Consider the following 23,279-nt stretch of genomic DNA (forward strand, 5'->3'; position numbering starts at 1 on the left):
AAACATGTTGAGGTAAGATTTTCATAGCGTTTATAAAAACATGTTGAGATAAGATTATCATAGCGTTTATAAAAACATGTTGAGGTAAGATTATCATAGCGTTTATAAAAACATGTTGAGGTAAGATTATCAGTGTTTATAAAAACATGTTGAGGTAAGATTTTCATAGTGTTTATAAAAACATGCTGAGGTAAGATTATCATAGTGTTTATAAAAACATGCTGAGGTAAGATTATCATAGTGTTTATAAAAACATGTTGAGGTAAGATTTTCATAGTGTTTATAAAAACATGTTGAGGTAAGATTATCATAGTGTTTATAAAAACATGTTGAGGTAAGATTTTCATAGTTTATAAAAACATGTTGAGGTAAGATTTTCATAGTGTTTATAAAAACATGTTGAGGTAAGATTATCATAGTGTTTATAAAAACATGTTGAGGTAAGATTTTCATAGTGTTTATAAAACATGTTGAGGTAAGATTTTCATAGTGTTTATAAAAACATGTTGAGGTAAGATTATCATAGTGTTTATAAAAACATGTTGAGGTAAGATTATCATAGCGTTTATAAAAACATGTTGAGGTAAGATTATCATAGTGTTTATAAAAACATGTTAGGTAAGATTTTCATAGCGTTTATAAAAACATGTTGAGGCTAAGATTATCATAGCGTTTATAAAAACATGTTGAGGTAAGATTTTCATAGTGTTTATAAAAACATGTTGAGGTAAGATTATCATAGTGTTTATAAAAACATGTTGAGGTAAGATTTTCATAGTGTTTATAAAAACATGTTGAGGTAAGATTTTCATAGTGTTTATAAAAACATGTTGAGGTAAGATTATCATAGTGTTTATAAAAACATGTTGAGGTAAGATTTTCATAGTGTTTATAAAACATGTTGAGGTAAGATTTTCATAGTGTTTATAAAAACATGTTAAGGTAAGATTATCATAGTGTTTATAAAAACAAGAAAAAAGCAGGACGTGTTTATTTTGCCGGATGGAACAAATGTGAGTCTTGCCAAAGGGCTGAAAACTCATGACAGTCCCTTTCATGATGCATCATTAGATTTTAAACTACAGCTATTTGGTGTCTAACATATACTCTTCAAAAAAAAGTAGGGGAACTCTAATAAGAATTTACAATTGCCAAAATTGTAAGGTATATTAGCTGTGGGGAATGGTTATATGATAATAGTGAATTAATTGGGCAAACATTACAACCGGTAGTTCAGTATTACAGTAGGTTTTATGACCACCAAAGATCTTGAAGGATGATTGGGGTCAGAAGTGAAATTTGAAAGTTGACGTTTTTTTATCAGTAAATCGCAAATTCAAACAATAAAAATGACTAAAAACAAAACAATAACAACTGTATGATCAACAGAATGAAAAAGATTGACAGAAATAATGTTCCACAGTGATTAATGGACCTTCCTGGAAATTGTCAAAATCGACAATGACACCCCATGCACGTGATGCATGATGCATGTGCAAATTATAGAATGTGTTTCGGTGTGTTGATAAACAGACCTGAACGTTCTTTACTAGGATGTCTGTGGTCAAAACGTATTCTCGGACTAATAGTTGATATTAACATTAATATTTCAGATTCCTCTACTTTTTTTGAAGAGTATATATAGCTATTTTGACATTTGGTGGATGAAGTAAGAGGAAAAAACCCATTTGCCACCACAGGCTGCAATGGACTGAAAAATACCATTAACAGATATTGCATTTAATGTAGGATTATGGAGCAATATATGTCATTAACAGAAAGTGGATGTAAATCCGTGAAATGAGGTTAGTGTTAGCAACTGCATTAAATGCATCACAACTGTTTGATAACTCTTATCAACGAGCATTAGTGCATTTAATTACACACAATTTGTATACAGAGAAATGGTGTCATCGGAGAACAATGAACTCTTATGATATCATGCCAGAGCATTGAACTTGGTGAATGTCATATGGTACTGAAAGCAGCAACACACCATGACATATAACCTTACAACACACAGTGATGGTGACATATCATTTAGCATTATATAATGCAATGTAGAACTCTCTGAGAACTAATATCAGCACCAAGCAATCTGAACTTTAAAGGCATAGTTACAGAGATTGGTTAACCTACTCTATCATCCACATTTTCTGAAAGTGATCCTTCAATTAATGATGGTTGAACAAAGTCTTTTGTTGTAGTTTTTTTCATTATAATTTATTTTCATTCTTATGGTACATCCCACTGAAGTTCAAGCATGCAAGAATGTGAAAACCTCTTTTATATCTGGGACTGTTTAAAATATTTGCAAACAGCTACATGCAGTGTATATTCCAAGTAACTTTGGATATTAACATAGATTTATAGATTTATCTCTGCTATAGATTGAATGTATTGGGAGGCAAAACAAAAAACGAAAAACAATGTTTAATCATCCAAACTGATTATAATTTTAATTTTTATATAATACATGTATTAGACAAATATGAATCTGATGAAAACTAGAGTAGTCATAGATGCTACCCATTATCTCTGAAATGAGCAGCTACGCACTTCAACCCCAATTTGTTCTGATTCACTTTAAGGGTGAAGGGTGGTAGTATTTATGTCTGTGGTGTTTATGTTGATTGATACATTGCAGGTGGGAGTTTTAGTCACATATGTTACTATTGTTGTCTCTGGGATTTGATTTGGTAGTATACACCCTACAACTGCTTTTATATGGATGAAATACCTAAAGTGATCTCTGTAATAAAAAATATATTTATTTGTCCACAAACTTATTAAACAAATTAACACATCATTTTGATTAAAAAGAATCTAATGGTTTGACTGCACATGTACTACATGTAGCTAGCTACGTGTGTATCATTGCTTCTTTTCGTATAGCTCTAGTATATAAATTGTACCAGCAAATAACACATATAGTGAGCTACCAGCAAATAACACATGTGGTGAGCTACCAGCAAATAACACATGTGGTGAGCTACCAGCAAATAACACATGTGGTGAGCTACCAGCAAATAACACATGTGGTGAGCTACCAGCAAATAACACATGTGGTGAGCTACCAGCAAATAACACATGTGGTGAGCTACCAGCAAATAACACATGTGGTGAGCTACCAGCAAATAACACATGTGGTGAGCTACCAGCAAATAACACATGTAGTGAGCTACCAGCAAATAACACATGTAGTGAGCTACCAGCAAATAACACATGTAGTGAGCTACCAGCAAATAACACATGTAGTGAGGTACCAGCAAATAACACATGTAGTGAGCTACCTGCAAATAACACATGTAGTGAGCTACCAGCAAATAACACAAAAAGTGAGCTACCAGCAAATAACACATACATGTATGTAGTGAGCTACCAACAAATAACACACACATACTATAGTGAGCGACCAGCAAATAACTAATGTAGTGAGCTACCAGCAAATAACACATGTAGTGAGCTACCAGCAAATAACACATGTAGTGAGCTACCAGCAAATAACACACACATGTATGTAGTGAGCTACCAACAAATAACACACACATACAATAGTGAGCTACTAGTAAATAACAAATGTAGTGAGCTACCAGAAAAAAAAAACATGTAGTGAGCTACCAGCGAATAACACATGTAGTGAGCTACCAGCAAATAACACATATAGTGAGCTACCAAAAAACCCACATGTAGTGAGCTACCAGCAAATAACACGTAGTGAGCTACCAGAAAAAACCACGTAGTGAGCTACCAGCAAATAACACACACACATACATATAGTAAGCTACCAGCAAATAAGACATGTATAGTGCGACACCTTCTCCATGCAGCTGGTCACACGTTATACAGCCAGAAATATAATGAGATGAATTAAACACACGAGAACGTGCTGGACACCGGACACCACGCATGAACAGACCTGCTTCTTAATCGCATCAGAAAAGGGGACAGCTGAACGATGCCACAAAATTGGACGCTCCGATCGAGTTACTCCATGCTTTAGTGTTGGTTAGAGATAAATTTAATAACATTCTGCATGTACAGATTCAGACATAAAGTGCGGCATTACAATCATTTCAAAACTAAGCGTAATTACAGTCACATATATGAGCGCTCGTGAAAGAGAGAATATGCGAGCTGCCCGGCTCGTAATTAAATTACTGTACATGTGGGACTGTGCGGTCAGATACTCAATCACAAATGGAAAATGTTTATTTGAAGTTATAATGTATCTCATCAATTCTGCCAGTTTTGCTTAAAATTCTAAGATGAACTTTCGTTATTGCAAAGATAATATTGATTCAGATATTTTTTTCAGTTTTGCTCAGTTGGTGGAGCACTAGCTAGACTGAGGTGCTTATTTCAAAGCATCAAATTCCCTCAGTGAACCCAGTGGGTTTTCCCCCATCCGTTCTTTAAGTCTTTGAGACTAACAATTTCACTGAAACATGAAGATTCAATTTTCAAAACCATAAAATGAGGCTCAAGTGTTAAAAAAAGAAAAGAAAGAAAGGTTTTATTTAACGACGCACTCAACACATTTTATTTACGGTTATATATGGCGTCGGACATATGATTAAAGACCACACAGATATTGAGGGAGAAAACCCGCTGTTGCCACTTCATGGACTACTTTTTTTTTGATTAGCAGCAGGGATCTTTTATATCCACCATCCCAAAGACAGGATAGTACATACCATGGCCTTTGATGTACCAATTGTGGTGCACTGGCTGGTGTAAGAAATAGCCCAATCCCAAACCGACCGGCATCAAGCAAGTGCTTTACCACTGGGCTACGTCTCGCCCCCAAATACCAGAAAAGAGATTCATAGTGCATGTTTTAGATTTTAAGTTTTAAATACAGATATAATAAGGGTTTTTTTCTCATATATTTGGTCCTACAATTATCTGTTTGTAAAAGAGTAATGCAAACTGTTTTGAGTTTTGTCCTCAACTCATACCAAACAAATCTTAATTAATTACCATATTTCAAAATTACTTTTTCAAAATATATACTATTCATAAAATATATTAATTCCATACTCACTTGGGTAAGATGCATCTACATGTGTACAAATATTCCGCCATATGGAAAAGAATTTTAAAACCTTCCTTATATTCTTCCAAATCTATGTTCACTGTATCGTCATCCGAAAAACAACTGAAGACACCTTCACTAAACAGATCTTTATATACTCATTTACACTGTATATATACATCTCATCAGCAAACGCAATTACATTTTCATAAATTTTTTCGGTTAAAGCTGATAATAATCCAATGAATATTTGATTATAATGCACCATACAAATTCTCTAGGTAGTTCCTCCGTTTTGCTATTTTGTTTTTAGGCACACGAGAGGGTTTGTAATTGCAAATGCATGGTATTCATGAGTTCAGAAAGCAGTTCTGTGTGGTCCCAATAGAAATCTGATGTGATTATATAAACTAATCAATGTTCTCACGAGGCACATCGAGCTTGCTTCTTGGTTTAATGATAAAAATACTTGCGGATAATGTAAAAACTGAGTCCGTGTAAATCAAACAACAGGAGACCGATTTAACTCTGTGAAAATACATCAAGTGAAAACAAGAAGTCACGCATGATATATAGAGGATATTTCATTGTTTTTGTCAAATATGATTTATATCTCATCTTCACGAGATGTAATATAAATCATATTTGACAAAAAACATGAAATTTTCTATTTATTATATAACTTTTGGCAATTTACCTTTATTTTTTAAAATGCAAGCAGCAAAACAGTTCCGGCTTTCTTACAGTGAAGATAACACTTTCTACAATGACAATAACACATTATAGAGTGAAATAGTGAAATTTTCACTCTAAAATGTGTTATCGTCAATGAGTGACTTACAACACTTTTATTTCACGGATATTTTAATATATTTCACTAAATGTTATATAATATAATTTTTTCTTCAGCTGCTTGTAGAACCAATGAAGTGTCCCCATTTCCAACCAAAGTTAAGTCTCTTTTGTTAATTACCAACACCATTAGCATACATTGATTTATTAACCAGTAAAAAGTGATCTTTTACAGTGTTCGAACTAAGCACTTGTCCGTTTGTCCTGACAAGTGAATATTTGCTCGGACAAGCAAAATGTACCTCAGTTGTTATCCAGTGGACAGTTTCATTTTGCGCAATCAAAAATATGGTTCTTGTACTTGAATAAGACAAAACATTTATTTGGACAAGTGAAAATATTTGCGGACAAATAGATTTCTAGATGTACTTGTCCGGTGGACTAATGAAAAAGTTTGCTTATTTCTATTGCCGTTTTATATGCACCATCCCACAGACAGGACAGCACATACCACAGCCTTTGATATACCAGTCATGGTGCACTGGCTGGGTGACGAAAAAATAGCCCAATAGGGCCCACCAACGGGGATTGATCTTTGACCAACAGTGCATCAACTGAGCAGTTGACCATCCCTTCTAACCACTGCGCCCTGATTATTAGATCATGGTATGTGCTAATTAAAAAGGGTGATATGCATATCTTCTCCAAAATTTCACAACCTAGTTTTTTTTCAGTATAAATCTTCATCATCCATTGAGGATACATTCTCGATGTGCGGTCGGTGTGGGATCTATCCCCATCGGTGGGCCCATTGGGCTATTTCTCGTTCCAGCCAGTGCACCATGACTGGTATATCAAAGGCCGTGGTATGTACTACCCTGTCTGTGGGATGGTGCATATAAAAGATCCCTTGCTGCTAATCGAAAAGAGTAGCCTATGAAGTGGTGACAGCAGGTTTCCTCTCTCAATATCTGTGTGGTCCTTAACCATATGTCTAATGCCATATAACCGTAAATAAAATGTGTTGAGTGTGTCGTTAAATAAAACATTTCTTTCTTTCTGTTGATATATATGCTTGGCAATTTGTTAAGAAATGGGATACCAATGTGCAAAGCTGACGTTCTTAATGCAAGGCTCAGACTACCAACTGCCAACAGAATGTTGGCCAACTTTCTGCTGTCACAACTTTTACGACGGTCCAGTTGCTAGTCTGAGCACACTTACAACTCTATTTTCATCATATACGACTCCTACAATGGCCGTCATATCTGATTTAAAACTGAATCGAGACCAACATTTGTTGCTAGTCTGAGCGCACATTACAACTCAATGCAACTGTCGAGTTGGCCAACTTTATGCTGGCAGTTGACAGTCTGACCCTAGCATAAAATAATTATCTTTACTTCTATGCCATGGCTTGAAATTAGGGACTCAACTTATAGTGAAATAACTATATTAAACGCATTGTCAAAAGCGATAATTTAATATTTGTATTAGATGCCAGAAACCAAGTATCAGGTAGCAACTGTATACAAAGAAATAATTGATTCTGCCATAACATTTTTAACAGCAAATCATTTTATGTAAATAACTGTTGACTTTTTGCTACTGGCTAGAATGCAGGTACTTGAATTTACATTAGCTATCACTGAATTTATGTCGCATATTTTCCTTTTTCAAGTGACAAAATAGATTTTTCTCATTGTTCAAACAAATTTGGATTAAAGGAATATAAAGAAACTCTTAAATTCTATTATTGTAAGTCGAGTGCAAACAGCTTACAAGTAACAGCAGGAGCACATGTATATAGATGTATATAAGTACCTTTCAAACTGATATATACCGGTATATATGTACACAACATATGTCACAGGCTTGATATGAACATGTATGACTTTCAGATCAATCGCAAAATATTTGTAGCAATGGTTGTTTATGACAGAAGTCAAAGCGACAGACCCTATTATTTAAACACTATCATATTTTTTACTATTAAAGAGTCGTTTTTGTTAACTGAAATCAGACCTCAATTACATTTTATTGTTTAGATTATCCATTTCCATACATTTGAAGTGTTTCTGGTCATCCTGGTGTTTATACAAATGCACGTACCTTTGAGAAGTAATGATTATTATTTCCCCACATTAATGTCAAACATTTTTTATTCACCCTGTTGTATGTTTATTTAAAAGTGTTACAGGTTTGTAGAATAATCAGACTTGGCTTCCATTTTCATGGGTTTAAATGAGGGTCTGCGAATTTAAGCAATATAGACATCATGTAAACACATCCACAACCCCCCCCCCCCCCCCCCCCCCCAAAGATTCCATTAAAATGTGTGTAATTAATTACAACAAGGGGCTCTATGTTTGCAATTACTAGCATTTTCATGAGCATACTAACTGTATGTAGTCAGCCTGTGGTGGTGTGGTGTGGTTAGGAGGGTATTGTCAGCATAATACTTTAAAAAGGAAAAAGTAAAAAAAAACTATCTCCACATTTGTTTTGTATACACTTTTAGCAGACAAAATTAATAGGTATAGCAGCAGGGTTCACACTGGAACAAATTTTGGATTAGCCAATTTTTAAAAATGTAGAGTATTTCCTTAAAATTTATTAAAATGTGTTTAATCTGAGGTATTTTTAATTAGCCTATTAAAGACTCAGTTTTGTAGCCATTTTGTATAAAAATTAGCAATTGGCTAATTTGGCAAGTGTACATGGTGAGGCCTGGGACAGTAAAGAACAGTATTCTTTGTATGATCAATGTAAAAAAAGAAAACCCCCAGATAGTATATAAAAAAGAAACAGTATACATGTAGTTTGTATGTGTTATATATATGTTCATGTAAAGTGCTTCCTCTGACAGTATACAGGTGCATGTATTGATGGTTCCTTATTAGCACAATCTGCAGTGCATAGGACTCTTAACCAAATGGTTCTGGGTTCAAAACCTCTCAGTGGAGGTTCATTTTATGTGTTAAGTATATTCAAGATATATCTACCAGTTTTATTATATTATGATCAAGATTGATAAAACAGAATGCAAACTGTGTTCTCAGTTTGCAAACCCCCCCTCCCCCCCCCCCCCCCCCAAAAAAAAAACCTAAAAAAAACCCACACATACATTTCTTCAAGTTAACTTTCCTGAATGAAATGGAAAATTAATTAGTTTTAACAATGTTCCTTTTAACAAAAAAAATTACTACTGGGTAACCCTGATTAAAATTAATTTAAAAAAAGAAGAAATGCTCAATATACAAGTCTTATTTCTATACTCACTATGATAGAAAGAAATAAGGGATCACACCAACACTAACAGGAAAGAGTCACTTAATTCAACCAAAAACGCTCATCCATAGGAACATCAGAAAGACAAACCTGTTACTGACATTGAATTCCACAATACTGACATCCAATCCCGTATTACATCTTTGTACGGTGGCGTCGTGGTTAGGCCATCAGCCTACAAGCATTACAGGTAATGGGTTTGGATCCTAGTCAAAGCATGGGATTTTTAATCCAGATACCGACTCCAAACCCCGAGAGAGTGCTCCGCAAGGCTCAATGGGTAGGTGTAAACCACTTGCATCGACCAGTTACAATATCGTACCAAGTTTCTTTCTCTCAGCATAAAACAAGTAATGCTACTTTAAAAGGAGATCGATGCTTCATTGAATGTCCTTGTTATTGAATTGATTGTTTTTTCATTTGACAATAACTAGCTGTTTATAATTAAATCTAAAAATAAGACCACTGATTACACTGTTATGTTGCTACATAGTGATCAAAACATCCATATTTAATACACAGACAACATAATTATGTAGAGGCTGTATAAAAAAAGAAAGAAAATGAAAACAGAAAAACCAATGGTTGCATGTTTTCAGTGAACCCCATGTTTACAGTGGAACTCATTATTGGTAATATTTAATCACCTCAGTTGAGTATCACTGAGAATACTGCCATATTTAAAGCAGCAACCTCTAATATTTTAACAATTATTTAAGAACTATTTAATAATAAAAAACAGAAAAATTAATGAATGAATGTTTAACAACACCCCAGAACAAAAAATATACATCGGCTATTGGGTGTCGAACAAATGTAAGTAAAAAAAAAAGAAAGAAAAAAAGTGGGGTGTGTTTATTTTGTTCGGGGGAACAAAAGGAAGTCTGAAAACTCATGATAGTCCCTTTAAGCTACAATATACACAGTGTAGTATGTAAAGGGTTACACTGCCTTTTAACTATAGGAAATGTTTTTTTTTATTTAACGACACACTCAACACATTTTATTTACGGTTATATGGCGTCAGACATATTGTTAAGGACCACACAGATATTGAGAAAGGAAACCTGCTGTCGTCATTTCATGGGCTACTCTTTCAGATTAGTAGCAAGGGATCTTTTATATGCACCATCTTACAGACAGGGTAGTACATACCCCAACCTTTGATATACCAGTCGTCTTGTCTGTGCATTTTATTAATTGTCTTTGGTATAAACATTATATGATAAATATACGTCTACCACGTTTAGTATTAAGCTTATATATGTGATGTTAAAACAACTTCAGAACAAAACATGTTCTTGATTCAGTAATTAATATATGGTAATCAAGATATTTTGAGAAATACAGATATATATGTTGTAGACATACATGAGCATGTATCCTTAAATTTTATTTCCAACAATCCTTCCTCCATGTTAATTAACAAAATTTAATAACCATCTTTTATACCATTCCCACATATATTAATGTTAATTCCAAAAAGGACCAACAATAGGCAAATAGATATTTTTAAGGGTTAACTGCATGACTGCCGAATTTCCGTTTGTTTATAAATATAAAACAGCCAAATTGTTTACTTAATCAGTGGTGTAGGAAGGTGCCAAAAAGGGGGGGGGGGGGGGGGGGGAACACTTTTATATTTACACACTTTTACACTATTATAAAGCAAAATATTTGAAAAGTAGGGGGACACATGCCCCCCTTGCCCCCACACCAGCTTCCTATGCCAGTGTTAATTTGTTTTTGTGTGATATGATCAGGTTGTCTATACTTCACCTCTTCTAAATATACTCTTCAAAAGAAGAAACGCAAAACCACATTGTCGTAACATTTGGAGAATTGATTTAATTATTGAATGGTGAGTCCGATAATTACCAAATGTTGCAGGATTGTTCACAATTCACTCTAGTCCATTGTGAGTAAGTGATAGGACACACCACCAAGGTCAAGGTCATCTGGAGTCAATACCGGGTGTGGCCTCCGCGTGTGTTGACAACTGCCTGGCACCGCCTGCCCATTGAAGCAACCAGAGTACGGATGACGTCCCGGGGGATGGTGGCCCACTCGGCCTGCAAGGCTGCTGCCAGCTCGGGCAGGGTCTGGGGCTGTGGTTGTCGCTGTCGGAGGCGTCGGTCCAACTCGTCCCATAAATGCTCAATTAGGTTCAAATCCGGTGATATCGATGGCCAAGGAAGGACATTAATGTTGTTGTTCTGTAGGAAAGCCGTTGTGAGACGTGCTGTGTGAGGCCTGGCGTTGTCATGTTGGAACACTGCGTTGGCGTTGGCCATAACTGGAACGATGTGTGGCCGGAGGATCTGGTCAATGTAGCCCTGTGCATTCAGGTTGCCCTGCACGTGGCCCGGTCAGTTCTGCCAGTGTGTGAGATGGCTGCCCACACCATGACACTACCCCCGCCGAATCTGTCCACTTCCTGCACGCAGTTTGCCGCATAACGTTCACCACGACGCCTATACACGCGACATCTTCCATCATGACGTCGGAGCAGAAATCGGGACTCGTCACTGAACCACACCTGTCTCCATCGCAGTTGAGGCCATTGTCGATGAATCTGGCACCACTGCAGTCGGAGTCGACGGTGTTGTGGTGTTAAGATGACACCTCGAACTGGACGTCTGGCACGAATTCCTACCTCACGTAGGCGGTTCCGTACGGTCTGGTCGGATATGCTGCGCAAACCTGGTATTGCTGCGGCTGTGGAGGTGGCAGTAGTCAATCGTTCCCGAAGGTGGCGTACCCGGATGTAGCGGTCCTGCCCGGGGGTAGTGACCCGTGGTCGACCGGATCTAGGGAGGTCACATGTTGATCCATGTTGCTGGTAACGGTCCCACAGTCTGGAGATGGTGCTTGGGGACACATGGAATGCCCTGGCAACGGCCGTTCTGGATTCGCCTGCGTCTAGTCGGCTGATGGCATTGTTTCTCTGCGGTTCACTGAGACGTGGCATGTCCTGCATTGTCAACTGTCGGCCAGATACAGAGGCCAGGCAAGAGAACACCCTGCACTTTTATACTGTCGGTGTTCATGTTGCACGTGCAGACAACGCACGTGCAGTGGTGACATGGTTTGCACGTGGCTGCGTTTTTGCGAATATTCACATTTTGGAACTTTATTGTACGGTAGCTGCGTTTTATCGAATGTAACCGTGGGAATGTGTTTGGGACATGCAATGACCTTATATTCACAAAGCATGAACCGGTAGGAAACATAAAATCGGAGTTATAACCCATTTGTACCCTTTTGCGTTTCTTTTTTTGAAGAGTATATGTGTACCAATGTGATTATTAATGGACCGAAAGTACGAGACATATTGTAAACAAGTACATGATGTCGCTGACCAACTCTACACAATCTTGGGCTGCAGATCAATAGAAACACAATAAATCACACCCTATAATGGACGCAATCCACTTTTTATCAAGGCTGTGATCTGAGAGAGCTCCCTGTTACAGACACCAAATAAACAAGCCATTAACTACAGCATCCCGTTAACAAAGGCTAAATTAAAAACTATACTCCCTATCATCGTTATGCCCACACAGATATATTGAACAAAAAACAAAAATGCAATGATTAATTTACTTGTCTCCAATTTAATTTAATTTAATTTAATTTAATTTATTTTATTTTTAAATATTCAGTTTGAATTCCATTAGTTTGTGTTTGAACAATATCCTGTGAATATTTAGGTCTAATTTGAATTTTTTTTACTAATTAAATCATGAATAAATAAATATATATATATATATATCATATAATATCTTACATTTTCAGTGCAATCAAAGTATGTGATATTTTTCAGATCAGATATTTTAAGAATTTGATAACTTTGCAAATTAGATGTAAATTAATCAAGGTCACAGCACTAGGTTTATTGAAATTTAAGCAAATGTACTTGTGTGACACTCCATAATTGATGTATGCATTCATAGTCATCGAATAAAAACATTTCAATGGCAATTTGACACTGAAAGCTGCCCTAGTTTATTTTGATGTAAGGACATATATAACGCCACATATTCTTACGTCATTTGAATATCTAGTAATGTCAGACAGGAATTAAAGTTGCATGTACAGTTTACAAAAACACGTTTATTAAGCTTGATAAAGATATGATAAAGAGATTATTACCCTCATGTATTTTGGTATTGCATAATACAATTTTTATTCCCAATATATGATATTGATGATACCGAAAAACACTCTGGTAATAACCTCCCTCCCTCCCTCCCTCCCTCCATATATATATATATATATATATATATATATATATATATATATATATATATATATATATGAAATAATTGGTTACTGTCTTAAGATATCGGCTTTATCCTGTGAAGGTTAGAATAGCGAATACAGTGAGGCTCTCCCGAGCTGCATTTGCCATTCGACCTGAGCAAATACAGCTGATATTTTAAGACAGTAGCCAGTTATTTCTTTTATCCTGCAATCCTATGGGAATATTCGAAAAATCATGATTTATTCTAGTTTTGTATAAGCAAATCGAGTTTTGTCAACCTAGCATTATTTGTAAGACGCTAGCTACATTCTGTCACATTAAAAAAGCATTTCTAAACTAATTCATAAATAAATCTACAAGTTTTGTACTGTTATCACAAAACTAAAAGTTATTTGTATTTACTGTACTTCAACAAATGATTTAAAGAGTATGTTTACTGAAAACTACTCTGAAATACTCGAATCGAGTCGGGCTTATGTCACGTGATCTATATTTTTGGTCAGTGACCGAAAATATAGAGATTTATCTAGTCATCATATCTTTCCAATGTATACAGTGATTGCTGGATAAATTAAAATATTAGTGTTATATTCGTTTCTTTTTGTATATCCAACCACAATTCCTTACACACTTAAAAGTAACAGAGACACTTATTTTTATTTTTTTTAAATACAGTAAATAAACAATCCATTAGTTAATTAATAGCATCACATTAGCAAATAATAACCCATAGCTGTACTTACTATCAGTTATAACCCATGTTATACCTTATACAAATATATCACCCAAACCGAAAATAAAATATTGCAAATAAACAATCCATTATTACGCATCCCATTAACAAGGAACAACCAACACCAACTCTGTCATTGTTATAGTCTTAAGTTATACCTGACTCAAATATATAAACCAATAATTTCTTAAACATCCATAAGGTAACAGACACAGCTACATGTACTTGCAATGCAAAACAGAAAATAAAACTATATATCAAATAAACAATCTATCAGTTAAATTAGCATCTCGTTAGCAAGTAACAACCAAAACCAACTCACTATCAGTTATACCCTATGTTATACCTTATATGCAAATATATTAACTATTACTAAACACACTGAAAGGTAATAGAGACAAGTAAAGCAAAACAGAAAACAAAAATATAGCTAATAAACAAACCATTAATTAGTAAACATTACCCAAACACCACCAAAAACAACTCACTACCATTGGTACATGTATACCCTATGTTATACTGTATACAAATATATTAACCAACAATTACTGAAAGGTAATGGAGACAATCAAAACAAAACAGAAAACAAAAATACAGCTAATAAACAATCCATTAGTTTGTAAACATTAACTAAAAACCTCTAAAACAAGCTCCCTGTTATCATATATTATACAACACACAAATTACACCATCAACCAACTATAGTATTTTTAACACACTTTTGAAAAGTAATACGAACATTAAATCAAAACAGAACATAAAAATATTGCTAATAAACAATCCATTTTTTTGTAAACATTAACCAAAAACCTCTCCAAAAACTCCCTATTATGATCTAATATAATATAATATAACATACACAAATTACACCATCAACCAACTATAGTATTTCTAACACACTTGAAAACTAATATGGACATTAAATCAAAATAGAAAAATAAAAACTACAGCAACAAAGATACAACCTGGTGGCCATTCCGCTACCGGCAGATCAAGTACGGCACACTCGCTATTGAACAATAGCATCTGACAGTTGCAGCTGATAGTGTGTCAGCCCGGACCCTACCGGATGGCGGGACTATGAGCACAGAAAGTGTATGCACGTAAAGTCCAGGCACTTTGTGGAATCCGTGCTAAGGCAGCGGTGGACAACAAGTTAATGTTTCTTTACAGGCAGCAAAATTGTTTTTATACCATTAGGAGAGATCAATAAAGAAAGTCGCAATTGGTAGGAGTCTCCGTTTGCCTTATGGCTTATTGCTGTACAGAGCCCACATGCAGTTGGTGCGCGAGTCTTCGAGCGCGGATGGTGAACACAAAAAAGTACACTGTGACATGGTTTTCACGGGAATCAATCACAACCAGATAGGACGCTATATATATATATATATATTGCGTACGGTGTGCTGTAGCTGATCGAGCAATTGTTTTCTGGCCGCTAGACGCAGTGGCCCACAGGTTATACACATACACCGCGACAAATTAATACGATGGCCAACCGCTGTGGATATCGTTATAGATTCAATGTGAAAACTGTCACCTAGGTATAGTAACGTACATGTTGCAGCTATAGTTTGATAATAAAATATGGCATATGTATACACTGTGGCTATATAGTTTTATTAAAACATATACGCCAGATAGCAGATAGTTTAATTAAAAAAACCCCAACATATATTGTTAAAGTTAAAAGTTTGTTTTGTTTAATGACACCACTAGAGCACATTGATGTATTAATCATCAGCATTTGGATGTCAAACATTTGGTCATTTTGAACACATTTTCTTAAGAGAAAACCCGCTACATTTTTCCATTAGCAGCATGGGATCTTTTATATACACTTTCCCATAGACGGGACTGAATATACATTTTTTGTACCATGGCCCTAAAGGCTGGAAGGTGCTGCAAAGAGCTTTTTTTTTTATCATTGTGTAAAGTTAACATTTATTTTAAGACATTGCTAACACACAACTGATTAATTAATCAATGGGTATTGGATGTCAAACATTGGGTAATTCTGAGACACGTAGTCTTCAGAGAAAAAACAAAACCTGCTAAATTTTTTCCATTATATAGTAGAAAGGAATTTTTTTGTTATATGCACACCGGTCTTAGACACATCTGCCAGGGAATTCCGGAGAATGTACCCAAGACAGGTGTGCTTCAACCTTCAGTGGATGTAAGCTCATCTCAAATGGTTGATTGATTGATTGATTATATGCACTTTCCCAAAGACAGGACAGCACATACCACAACTTTTGATGTAATAAGAGGAAAAAACCAATCATAGAATGTGTCGATCCTACAACCCAAGCATCTCAGGTATCACTGTGTATGTCGGTTCAAACCCAAGGTGAGCTTGAACAGCTTAGTATAGGGAGTAAAGTGTGCTTTGTTTAACGACACCACTAGTGCACATTGATTTATTAATCATCGGCTATTGGATGTTGGATGTCAAACATTTGGTAATTCTGACATATAGTCTTAGAGAGGAAACCCGCTACATTTTTCCATTAGTAACAAGGGATCTTTTATATGCACCATCCCACAGACAGGATAGCACATACCATGGCTTTTGATATACCAGTCGTGGTACACGGGCTGGGATGAGAAATAGCCCAATGAACCACCCAACGGGGATCGATCCCAAACCGACTGCGCATCAAGCGAGCGCTTTTTACCACTGGGCTATGTCACACTCAGAATCCTTTCGGGTAGAGGATGTTGGCCAAATGGTGTATCTGGTTATAGATCTTTATTATATTATAAACACCTCAGGTATGTCAGTTCAAATCCAAGGTGAGTGTTAACAGCTTAGTGCAGGGAGGGTTAACATCAGCATATTCGTCTTCTCTCACATTAACCCATTAACCTCTGTCGTGGACAGACAGACCAGATTGTCAAGGTGTGCACAGAGGACATTTAATTATACATGCTTGGATACAAAAACAAAGTAAAACCAAATAACAAACATATTGATCCAACAAAATTATTATAGACTTTTACATAAAATCTCTCGATCCCATGACTGCGTGACTGCAGTTTGGTTTTAATGATTACTGAATGCAGGTTATTAAGCTGGCCAGGAGGAATAACGGAAAACAATAAAATCTACCATAATCAGATAGTTTGGTTGTCATATACACAAATAGATTTTTTTTTGGAGAAAATAACATTGATCTAAATGTTCTCTGCAAATATCAAGCCCACTTGTTAGATTCCCCTTTTGTTAACAACATGTAGCTAAAGTATAACTACTAATGAAATTTATACCTCAACATTATTTTTAACACCCTCATTTATAAAACATTTTAACAACTTCATTTATATTTGACATAAAGTTAAAAGTAACTGCTAATGATTTTAGCCTAAAATATATATATATAAAATGTATATTGTCGGTGAAATGACAAAAGGTCGTAACTACGCTTTTGGTGAGAAATCACTTTTTGGAATTTCCAGAGTTAGAATGTTCATATTCTGCTTTTGTCAAAAGATCGTAACTATCGGCCTATTAGAAAGTGGTTGACTGTCACATGACAAATAGTCGTATTATAACTGGTCCAATAAACAAAATGACAAAATGTCGTATCTACAAAGCGGGAAGTTAGAGTGTGGACATGGCGCTCAGCATTGCATTATTTTCACATATTACATGGATTACATGTAAGTAAAACCAGTTAGTTACACATGTATGTGTATTTAATCCATGTACAGATCTTGCCTCATTCCTTCAACCTGTGTTAAATTCTAGATCAAAATGTCGTAACTGACATTTTCAACGACATTTCAGGTGTAAAATGTCTTAAGTACATTTGTAGACCTGACACATAGGGTAAAACTTCCTAATTTCGGATGTAGCCATAACTATGGTACACCCACTATTAAGTAGTTATCACTATTAACTGTTAATATGTTCGCATAACAATGACTATAACAAAATAACGTATTCTTCGAAAAATATTCAGTTTTTTTGCTCTCCTGTAAAATTTTGAAAAGTATAGTTACGAGGTTTTGTCATTTCGCCGACGATATATAACATTTCTATAACGGCCTTCTTTTCTTTTTTTTCTTTTTTTTTTTACAAACAATAAAACATCAACAATTAAAAGTTCCTAATTACAAAGTTTCTAACAACCGCATGTTTACAAAATTTCTAACAGCCTCAATTACAAAAATTTCTAATTCATTTATAAACTTTCTGACAACAGCATGTTTACAAAATTCCTACCAGCCTCAATTATAAAATTCTAACAGATTTGTTTACACTGGAACACAATACATGATTTGCAATTTCTAATTCATTTACAAAGTTTCTGACAACAGCATGTTTACTAAATTCCTACCAACCTAACAGATTTGTTTACACAGGAATGCAATATATAATTTGCAATTGTCTTGTTGACTAAATTCTTATCGATTTCTTGTCTCAGTTTTTAAAGATCAAACGAAAGATGATACTGTTACATCTTGGTAAAGCAACAGACAGCAACACACAGTAGATGTCGTTATCTGCCTGTCCACAAGTTGTCAGCACCTGATCAACCTGGCAGGTGCATAAACAATGGAAGATATATTCAGTAAAGTTTAATAATTAACCACACATGAACTTGACAGCAATTGTATCATCCAGGTGACAAAGAAACAACTATGACAACAACAGGCAGCCTGAGAGTACTGCTAAAGCAATACTTGTCCCCTACCAGGCATAACAAATTTCACATATCTCCCAAGTTCATGGGTCATAACTCTGTGAAAGTGGATCACCATGAAAGTTAAAACTTGATCTATAACTGTATGTGATAAAGCTATACACAAAATTCCAGCTCAATATCTTGAGGAAGTGCAAAAAAACCTAAAACATTTGGAAAACAAATTTTCATATCTCCTAAGTTAACAGCCTTAGAGTAGTTAAAAATGGGTAAATCGCCATGAAAATCAAACTTGATCTGTAACAGAACATTATACTGCTAAATACAAAATTTCAGCTCAATATCTTGAGGAATTGCAAACAAACTGTCCAGAAAACAAATTTTCCTATCTCCTATGTTAACGGCTATAACTGTTTCAAAATGGGTAAATCACCATGAAAGTTAAACTAATTAGAACATGATAAAGCTATACACAAAATTTCAGCTCAATATCCTGAGGTATTGTGTAAAAACAATGTCCGGAAAACTATATGTGGGACAGACGGATGGATATACGAATGGACAGACAAACAGACAGAAGGAGGGATATACGAATGGACAGACAAACAGACAGAAGGAGGGATATGAAAATTATATAGTTCCTTCTAGTTGGACTGGTGTGGGACTAATAATAATATGTTCAGCTGAAAACAACAATTGGTGTATCAATACAACGATGCAGAATGAACAAAACATCTTGGTAGGATCAAAAGGCTGAAAAATCACATCCTATCCTACAAGTGCCATAGTGGTAGAAATAATGCAGTCGATGTATGGCTATAATTATCATGAATCCTAGCTTGACCATCATGCTTCTGAAAATAACCAGTAATTATAACGGAGATGAAACAGAACTAGGGCATTGTGTATGTTAATCACCGACTGATTTGCTTCAAACTTGTACTATTTTTAATTAATCAAGAACCTATCTGTATACTAGCTGAGTGGGTGGCCAATAACTGACTGCAGAAAACAAAATCAGATAAAAGATAAATGTCTTGTATTGTTTATATCTGTGTCACATACATGTATGCTCACCATTGTGTAGCTTTGAAAACCAAAAACCCAAAAAAAATATATATACAGTGACACCTCTCAAAACTGGACCCTCTGTAAACCAGGTATTCCTTCAAAACTGAATGTTTTACAGAGTCCCGTTTAAAAAACCAGTACATAACTTAACCTCTCTAAACTGGATACCTATTGAAACCAGACAATTTTCTTGGTCGCAAGAGTGTCCGGTTTAGAGGGGTTTCACTATATATCTGTTGTTAAATAGTGGGTTGGTAGGTCAACAGGTGATTTAAAAACAGAAAATAGTTTCCACCTTGAAAAATATCCTTGTACAACATAGTCGCAAGCTTGTAAAGAAACACAATTTTTTTATGGTTATAGTGTGAATGAGAAAGAGTAGATTTTTTTTTTTTAGCACATACCACGTGGGATAGCACATACCACAGCCTTTGATATACCAGTCATGGTGCATTAGCTGGAACGAGAAATAGCCCAATGGGCTCACTGATGGGGATCGATCCCAAACCGACTGCACATCAAGCGAGCGCTTTACCACTGGGCTACGTCCTACCCCGAGAAAGAGTAGATGTCCAACACAGAATCATATAGATGTGAAGTACAGCTCAATACTCAGTGGGAATGCAATTTTACCAGTAATCACATTTCTGTAACTGAAACTTATGGGTATATCCAATTAGATCCCATAACTTCAGTTTTTAAAATAAAGAAGAAAACATCTAGTGTCTGTCCAACAGGGAACATCTTTTTTCATACTATTTATTTCTAAGCACAGTTTTGTAACTTGCATACAAAAATAGTATAAAAAAATATTTCCAAAACACTTTTACTTTTCCTCTTACCGTACATCAAACCAAACTGAAATTATTTACAAAAAAACAGTGTTCAAGTAACATTTAAAAAACAAAAACACTTTGAATATCCGACAAATAATCATATTATTTATTAAATTCAAATTCTAAGTGACCTAGCACACTGTAAACAAATATCAATTTAAAAAATGCATTCTCTTGGATTCCAATGATGTAATATTCCAGGAATCCAAATGAGATCTGATAATAAAAATAAGCCTTGTAAAGAAAAATATTTTGAGAGCATAAGATCAATCCCAAACCCAACCACTGGCCTTAATAGATAAGAGACTGGGCTTTGGATGGACATGCTAGAACCTTGATAGAATATAGGGTATCAGGGCATTTCCCTGCCCCCCGGTCATTTCTGCTCCAAGTCATTTTCACCCAGTCATTTCACCCTTTGTCTTAGAATACAGACACAAATATACAGTTCTAGACATTAAGATCCTTGTCCCTGTCTAGCATTCTGCCTGCACCTTACCTTATCATCTTGCGGGTCTTCACAGGAGACCCAGCTCTTCGGACTGATGCGGGTGAAGATCCGACGGAAGAGCGTGAATCGTCAAGCGAGCGTTTCTGGAGATTCTGCATGTTTCCTCTCAGTTCCTCGTCCACCGAGCCGACACGCTTGTAGCTCTTGGAAAACGCTTCCTCGTCATCGTCCTTCTTGCGGTTGAAGCACCAGCTACACAGGACCGTGCCCAGGACCAGACCGATGATGGCGCCGCAGGAACCAACAATCACCAACACCACCTGGCCTACATCCTCCATACCTGGAACAAAAACAGAAATAAAATAATACATTTTTAAAAATAAGTTTAACTTTTTATCCTATAATTCTGTAAATCAGATGCATCAGTTGGCCAGCATTCTCCAAATCTGGAACCAAAAAAATAAAATAAAAATAATAAAATAATAAATAAGTTAAACATGTTATCAGAAAATTCTGTAATCAGATACATCTGGCCAACATTTTCCATATCTGGGATCAAAACAAAATTAATAATAAAATATAAAATACTGGCTAAAATATTGGCTAACATACTCCATATCTGGAAAGGAAAAAAAAAGAAAGAAAAAAAAGAGAAGTTAAAAATGTTATCCTAAAATTCTGTAATCAGAAACACCAATTTTGGCTAGCATCCTTCATAGATGAAAACAAAAGTTTAAATTTTTATAATAAAGATCTATAACCAGATACACCATTTGGCCAACATCCTCTATTGCTGGAAACAAATTAATAAGAAATAAAAAAATTTAATTGGATGAGTTTGGTTGAATCTTTCTAGATATAATATTTACAGTTGTTAACATTGTTAGTTTGGTGTTTATAGGTGTATTGCTCTCACTGACAAAATCACTAACACATTTGACATCATATTTCTGTACATAGCAGAGTACAGAGGATGTTTTCACAAAGTCATGAAGGTATCCTTCCATGAATCACTGACAAGTCATTTGTCTCTACGATAATGGCCACACGCCAAGATGATACCACTTTGACAAATCCAAATTTGTTCAAAACAGAGTTCAATGGATATTTTTACAGTTGAGGTGGCATGCACTCATGAATCACTGTCAACCAGTAATGATACCCTAGTTTTCTGAAAGGTGAGCCTTACTCTGTCAAATGGTTACGAAAGAGAGAAAAAAAAAGAGAAAGTTAAACCACCTTCATTTCGCTATTTTGGATCCCTGAAAAGGACAATTTTAAGTAGTTAATTAAAACATAATATTTGAAAATTCCTCATACATTTGTATATGTAAAACAAGATTAAAAAAAAAATTAACCAAAAACTAAAACATTCTGTCAAAATAACCAACCAACTAGATATTTTCAAAAATATGCATATATCCCTTGTGGAGCAAAAACTGCTTAATTTACATTCGCAGGAGACAAAATGTTGAAATGATTCTTTTTCCTCCATTTTTATATAGTAAAGGTGTTAAAATAATTAACTTGGCTGCAGGAGACTTGTTCTTTGAAGTTCAGCAATGCCATGGTGTTTGACACAGACAGTCCCATGTTGCAGCTGATGATGTACTCTATTCACCGTGGTGCATTATTCACTACCTAATCACAGCAATCACACAGAACTGTGAGGTCGAGTCGGTCTAAACTGTTAATTCAGTGGCTTTCAAACAGAATTGGGTACAAAGTAAGTACATGTATAGTGGAAAGAGTACATATAGATGATGGAATTTTCAAAGTTCAGTATTAAAAACCCCATATACAATGGTTTCACTAAGAATTAAGTGCTCATCACTGGATGGACAATGTATGGATGGATTGGTGGATGGATGGATGGATGGATGGATGGATGGACAATGGATGTATGGATGGATAGACGAGTGGATGGATCAATAATGGATGGACAATGCATGGATGGATGGTGGATGGATGGATGGGTAGATGGATGGATGGATGGACAATGGATGGATGGATGGATGCATGTATGGATGGATGGACGAGTGGATGGATCAATAATAGATGGACAATGCATGGATGCATGGATGGATGAATGGATGCATGGATGCATGGATGGATGGATGCATGTATGGATGGATGGACGAGTGGATG

At 35.5% G+C, this 23,279-nt stretch overlaps 1 protein-coding gene across 2 annotated transcripts in view; it reads right to left on the bottom strand.

Annotated features, from left to right (window-relative positions):
• Positions 1-21,670, bottom strand: part of LOC121370491 (synaptotagmin-7-like) — an 89,612-nt gene extending 67,942 nt beyond the window's left edge. For both annotated transcript variants that reach the window (XM_041495755.1, XM_041495754.1), the window contains exon 1: positions 21,180-21,670. In XM_041495755.1, the coding sequence (XP_041351689.1) occupies positions 21,180-21,502 (323 nt within the window). In that variant the 5' untranslated portion in view covers positions 21,503-21,670. The remainder of the gene's footprint in view (positions 1-21,179) is intronic.
• Between the last annotated feature and the right edge of the window lie 1,609 nt (positions 21,671-23,279).

The sequence above is a fragment of the Gigantopelta aegis genome, chromosome 4 (assembly GCF_016097555.1).
Source record: "Gigantopelta aegis isolate Gae_Host chromosome 4, Gae_host_genome, whole genome shotgun sequence".
Classification (NCBI taxonomy): domain Eukaryota; kingdom Metazoa; phylum Mollusca; class Gastropoda; order Neomphalida; family Peltospiridae; genus Gigantopelta; species Gigantopelta aegis.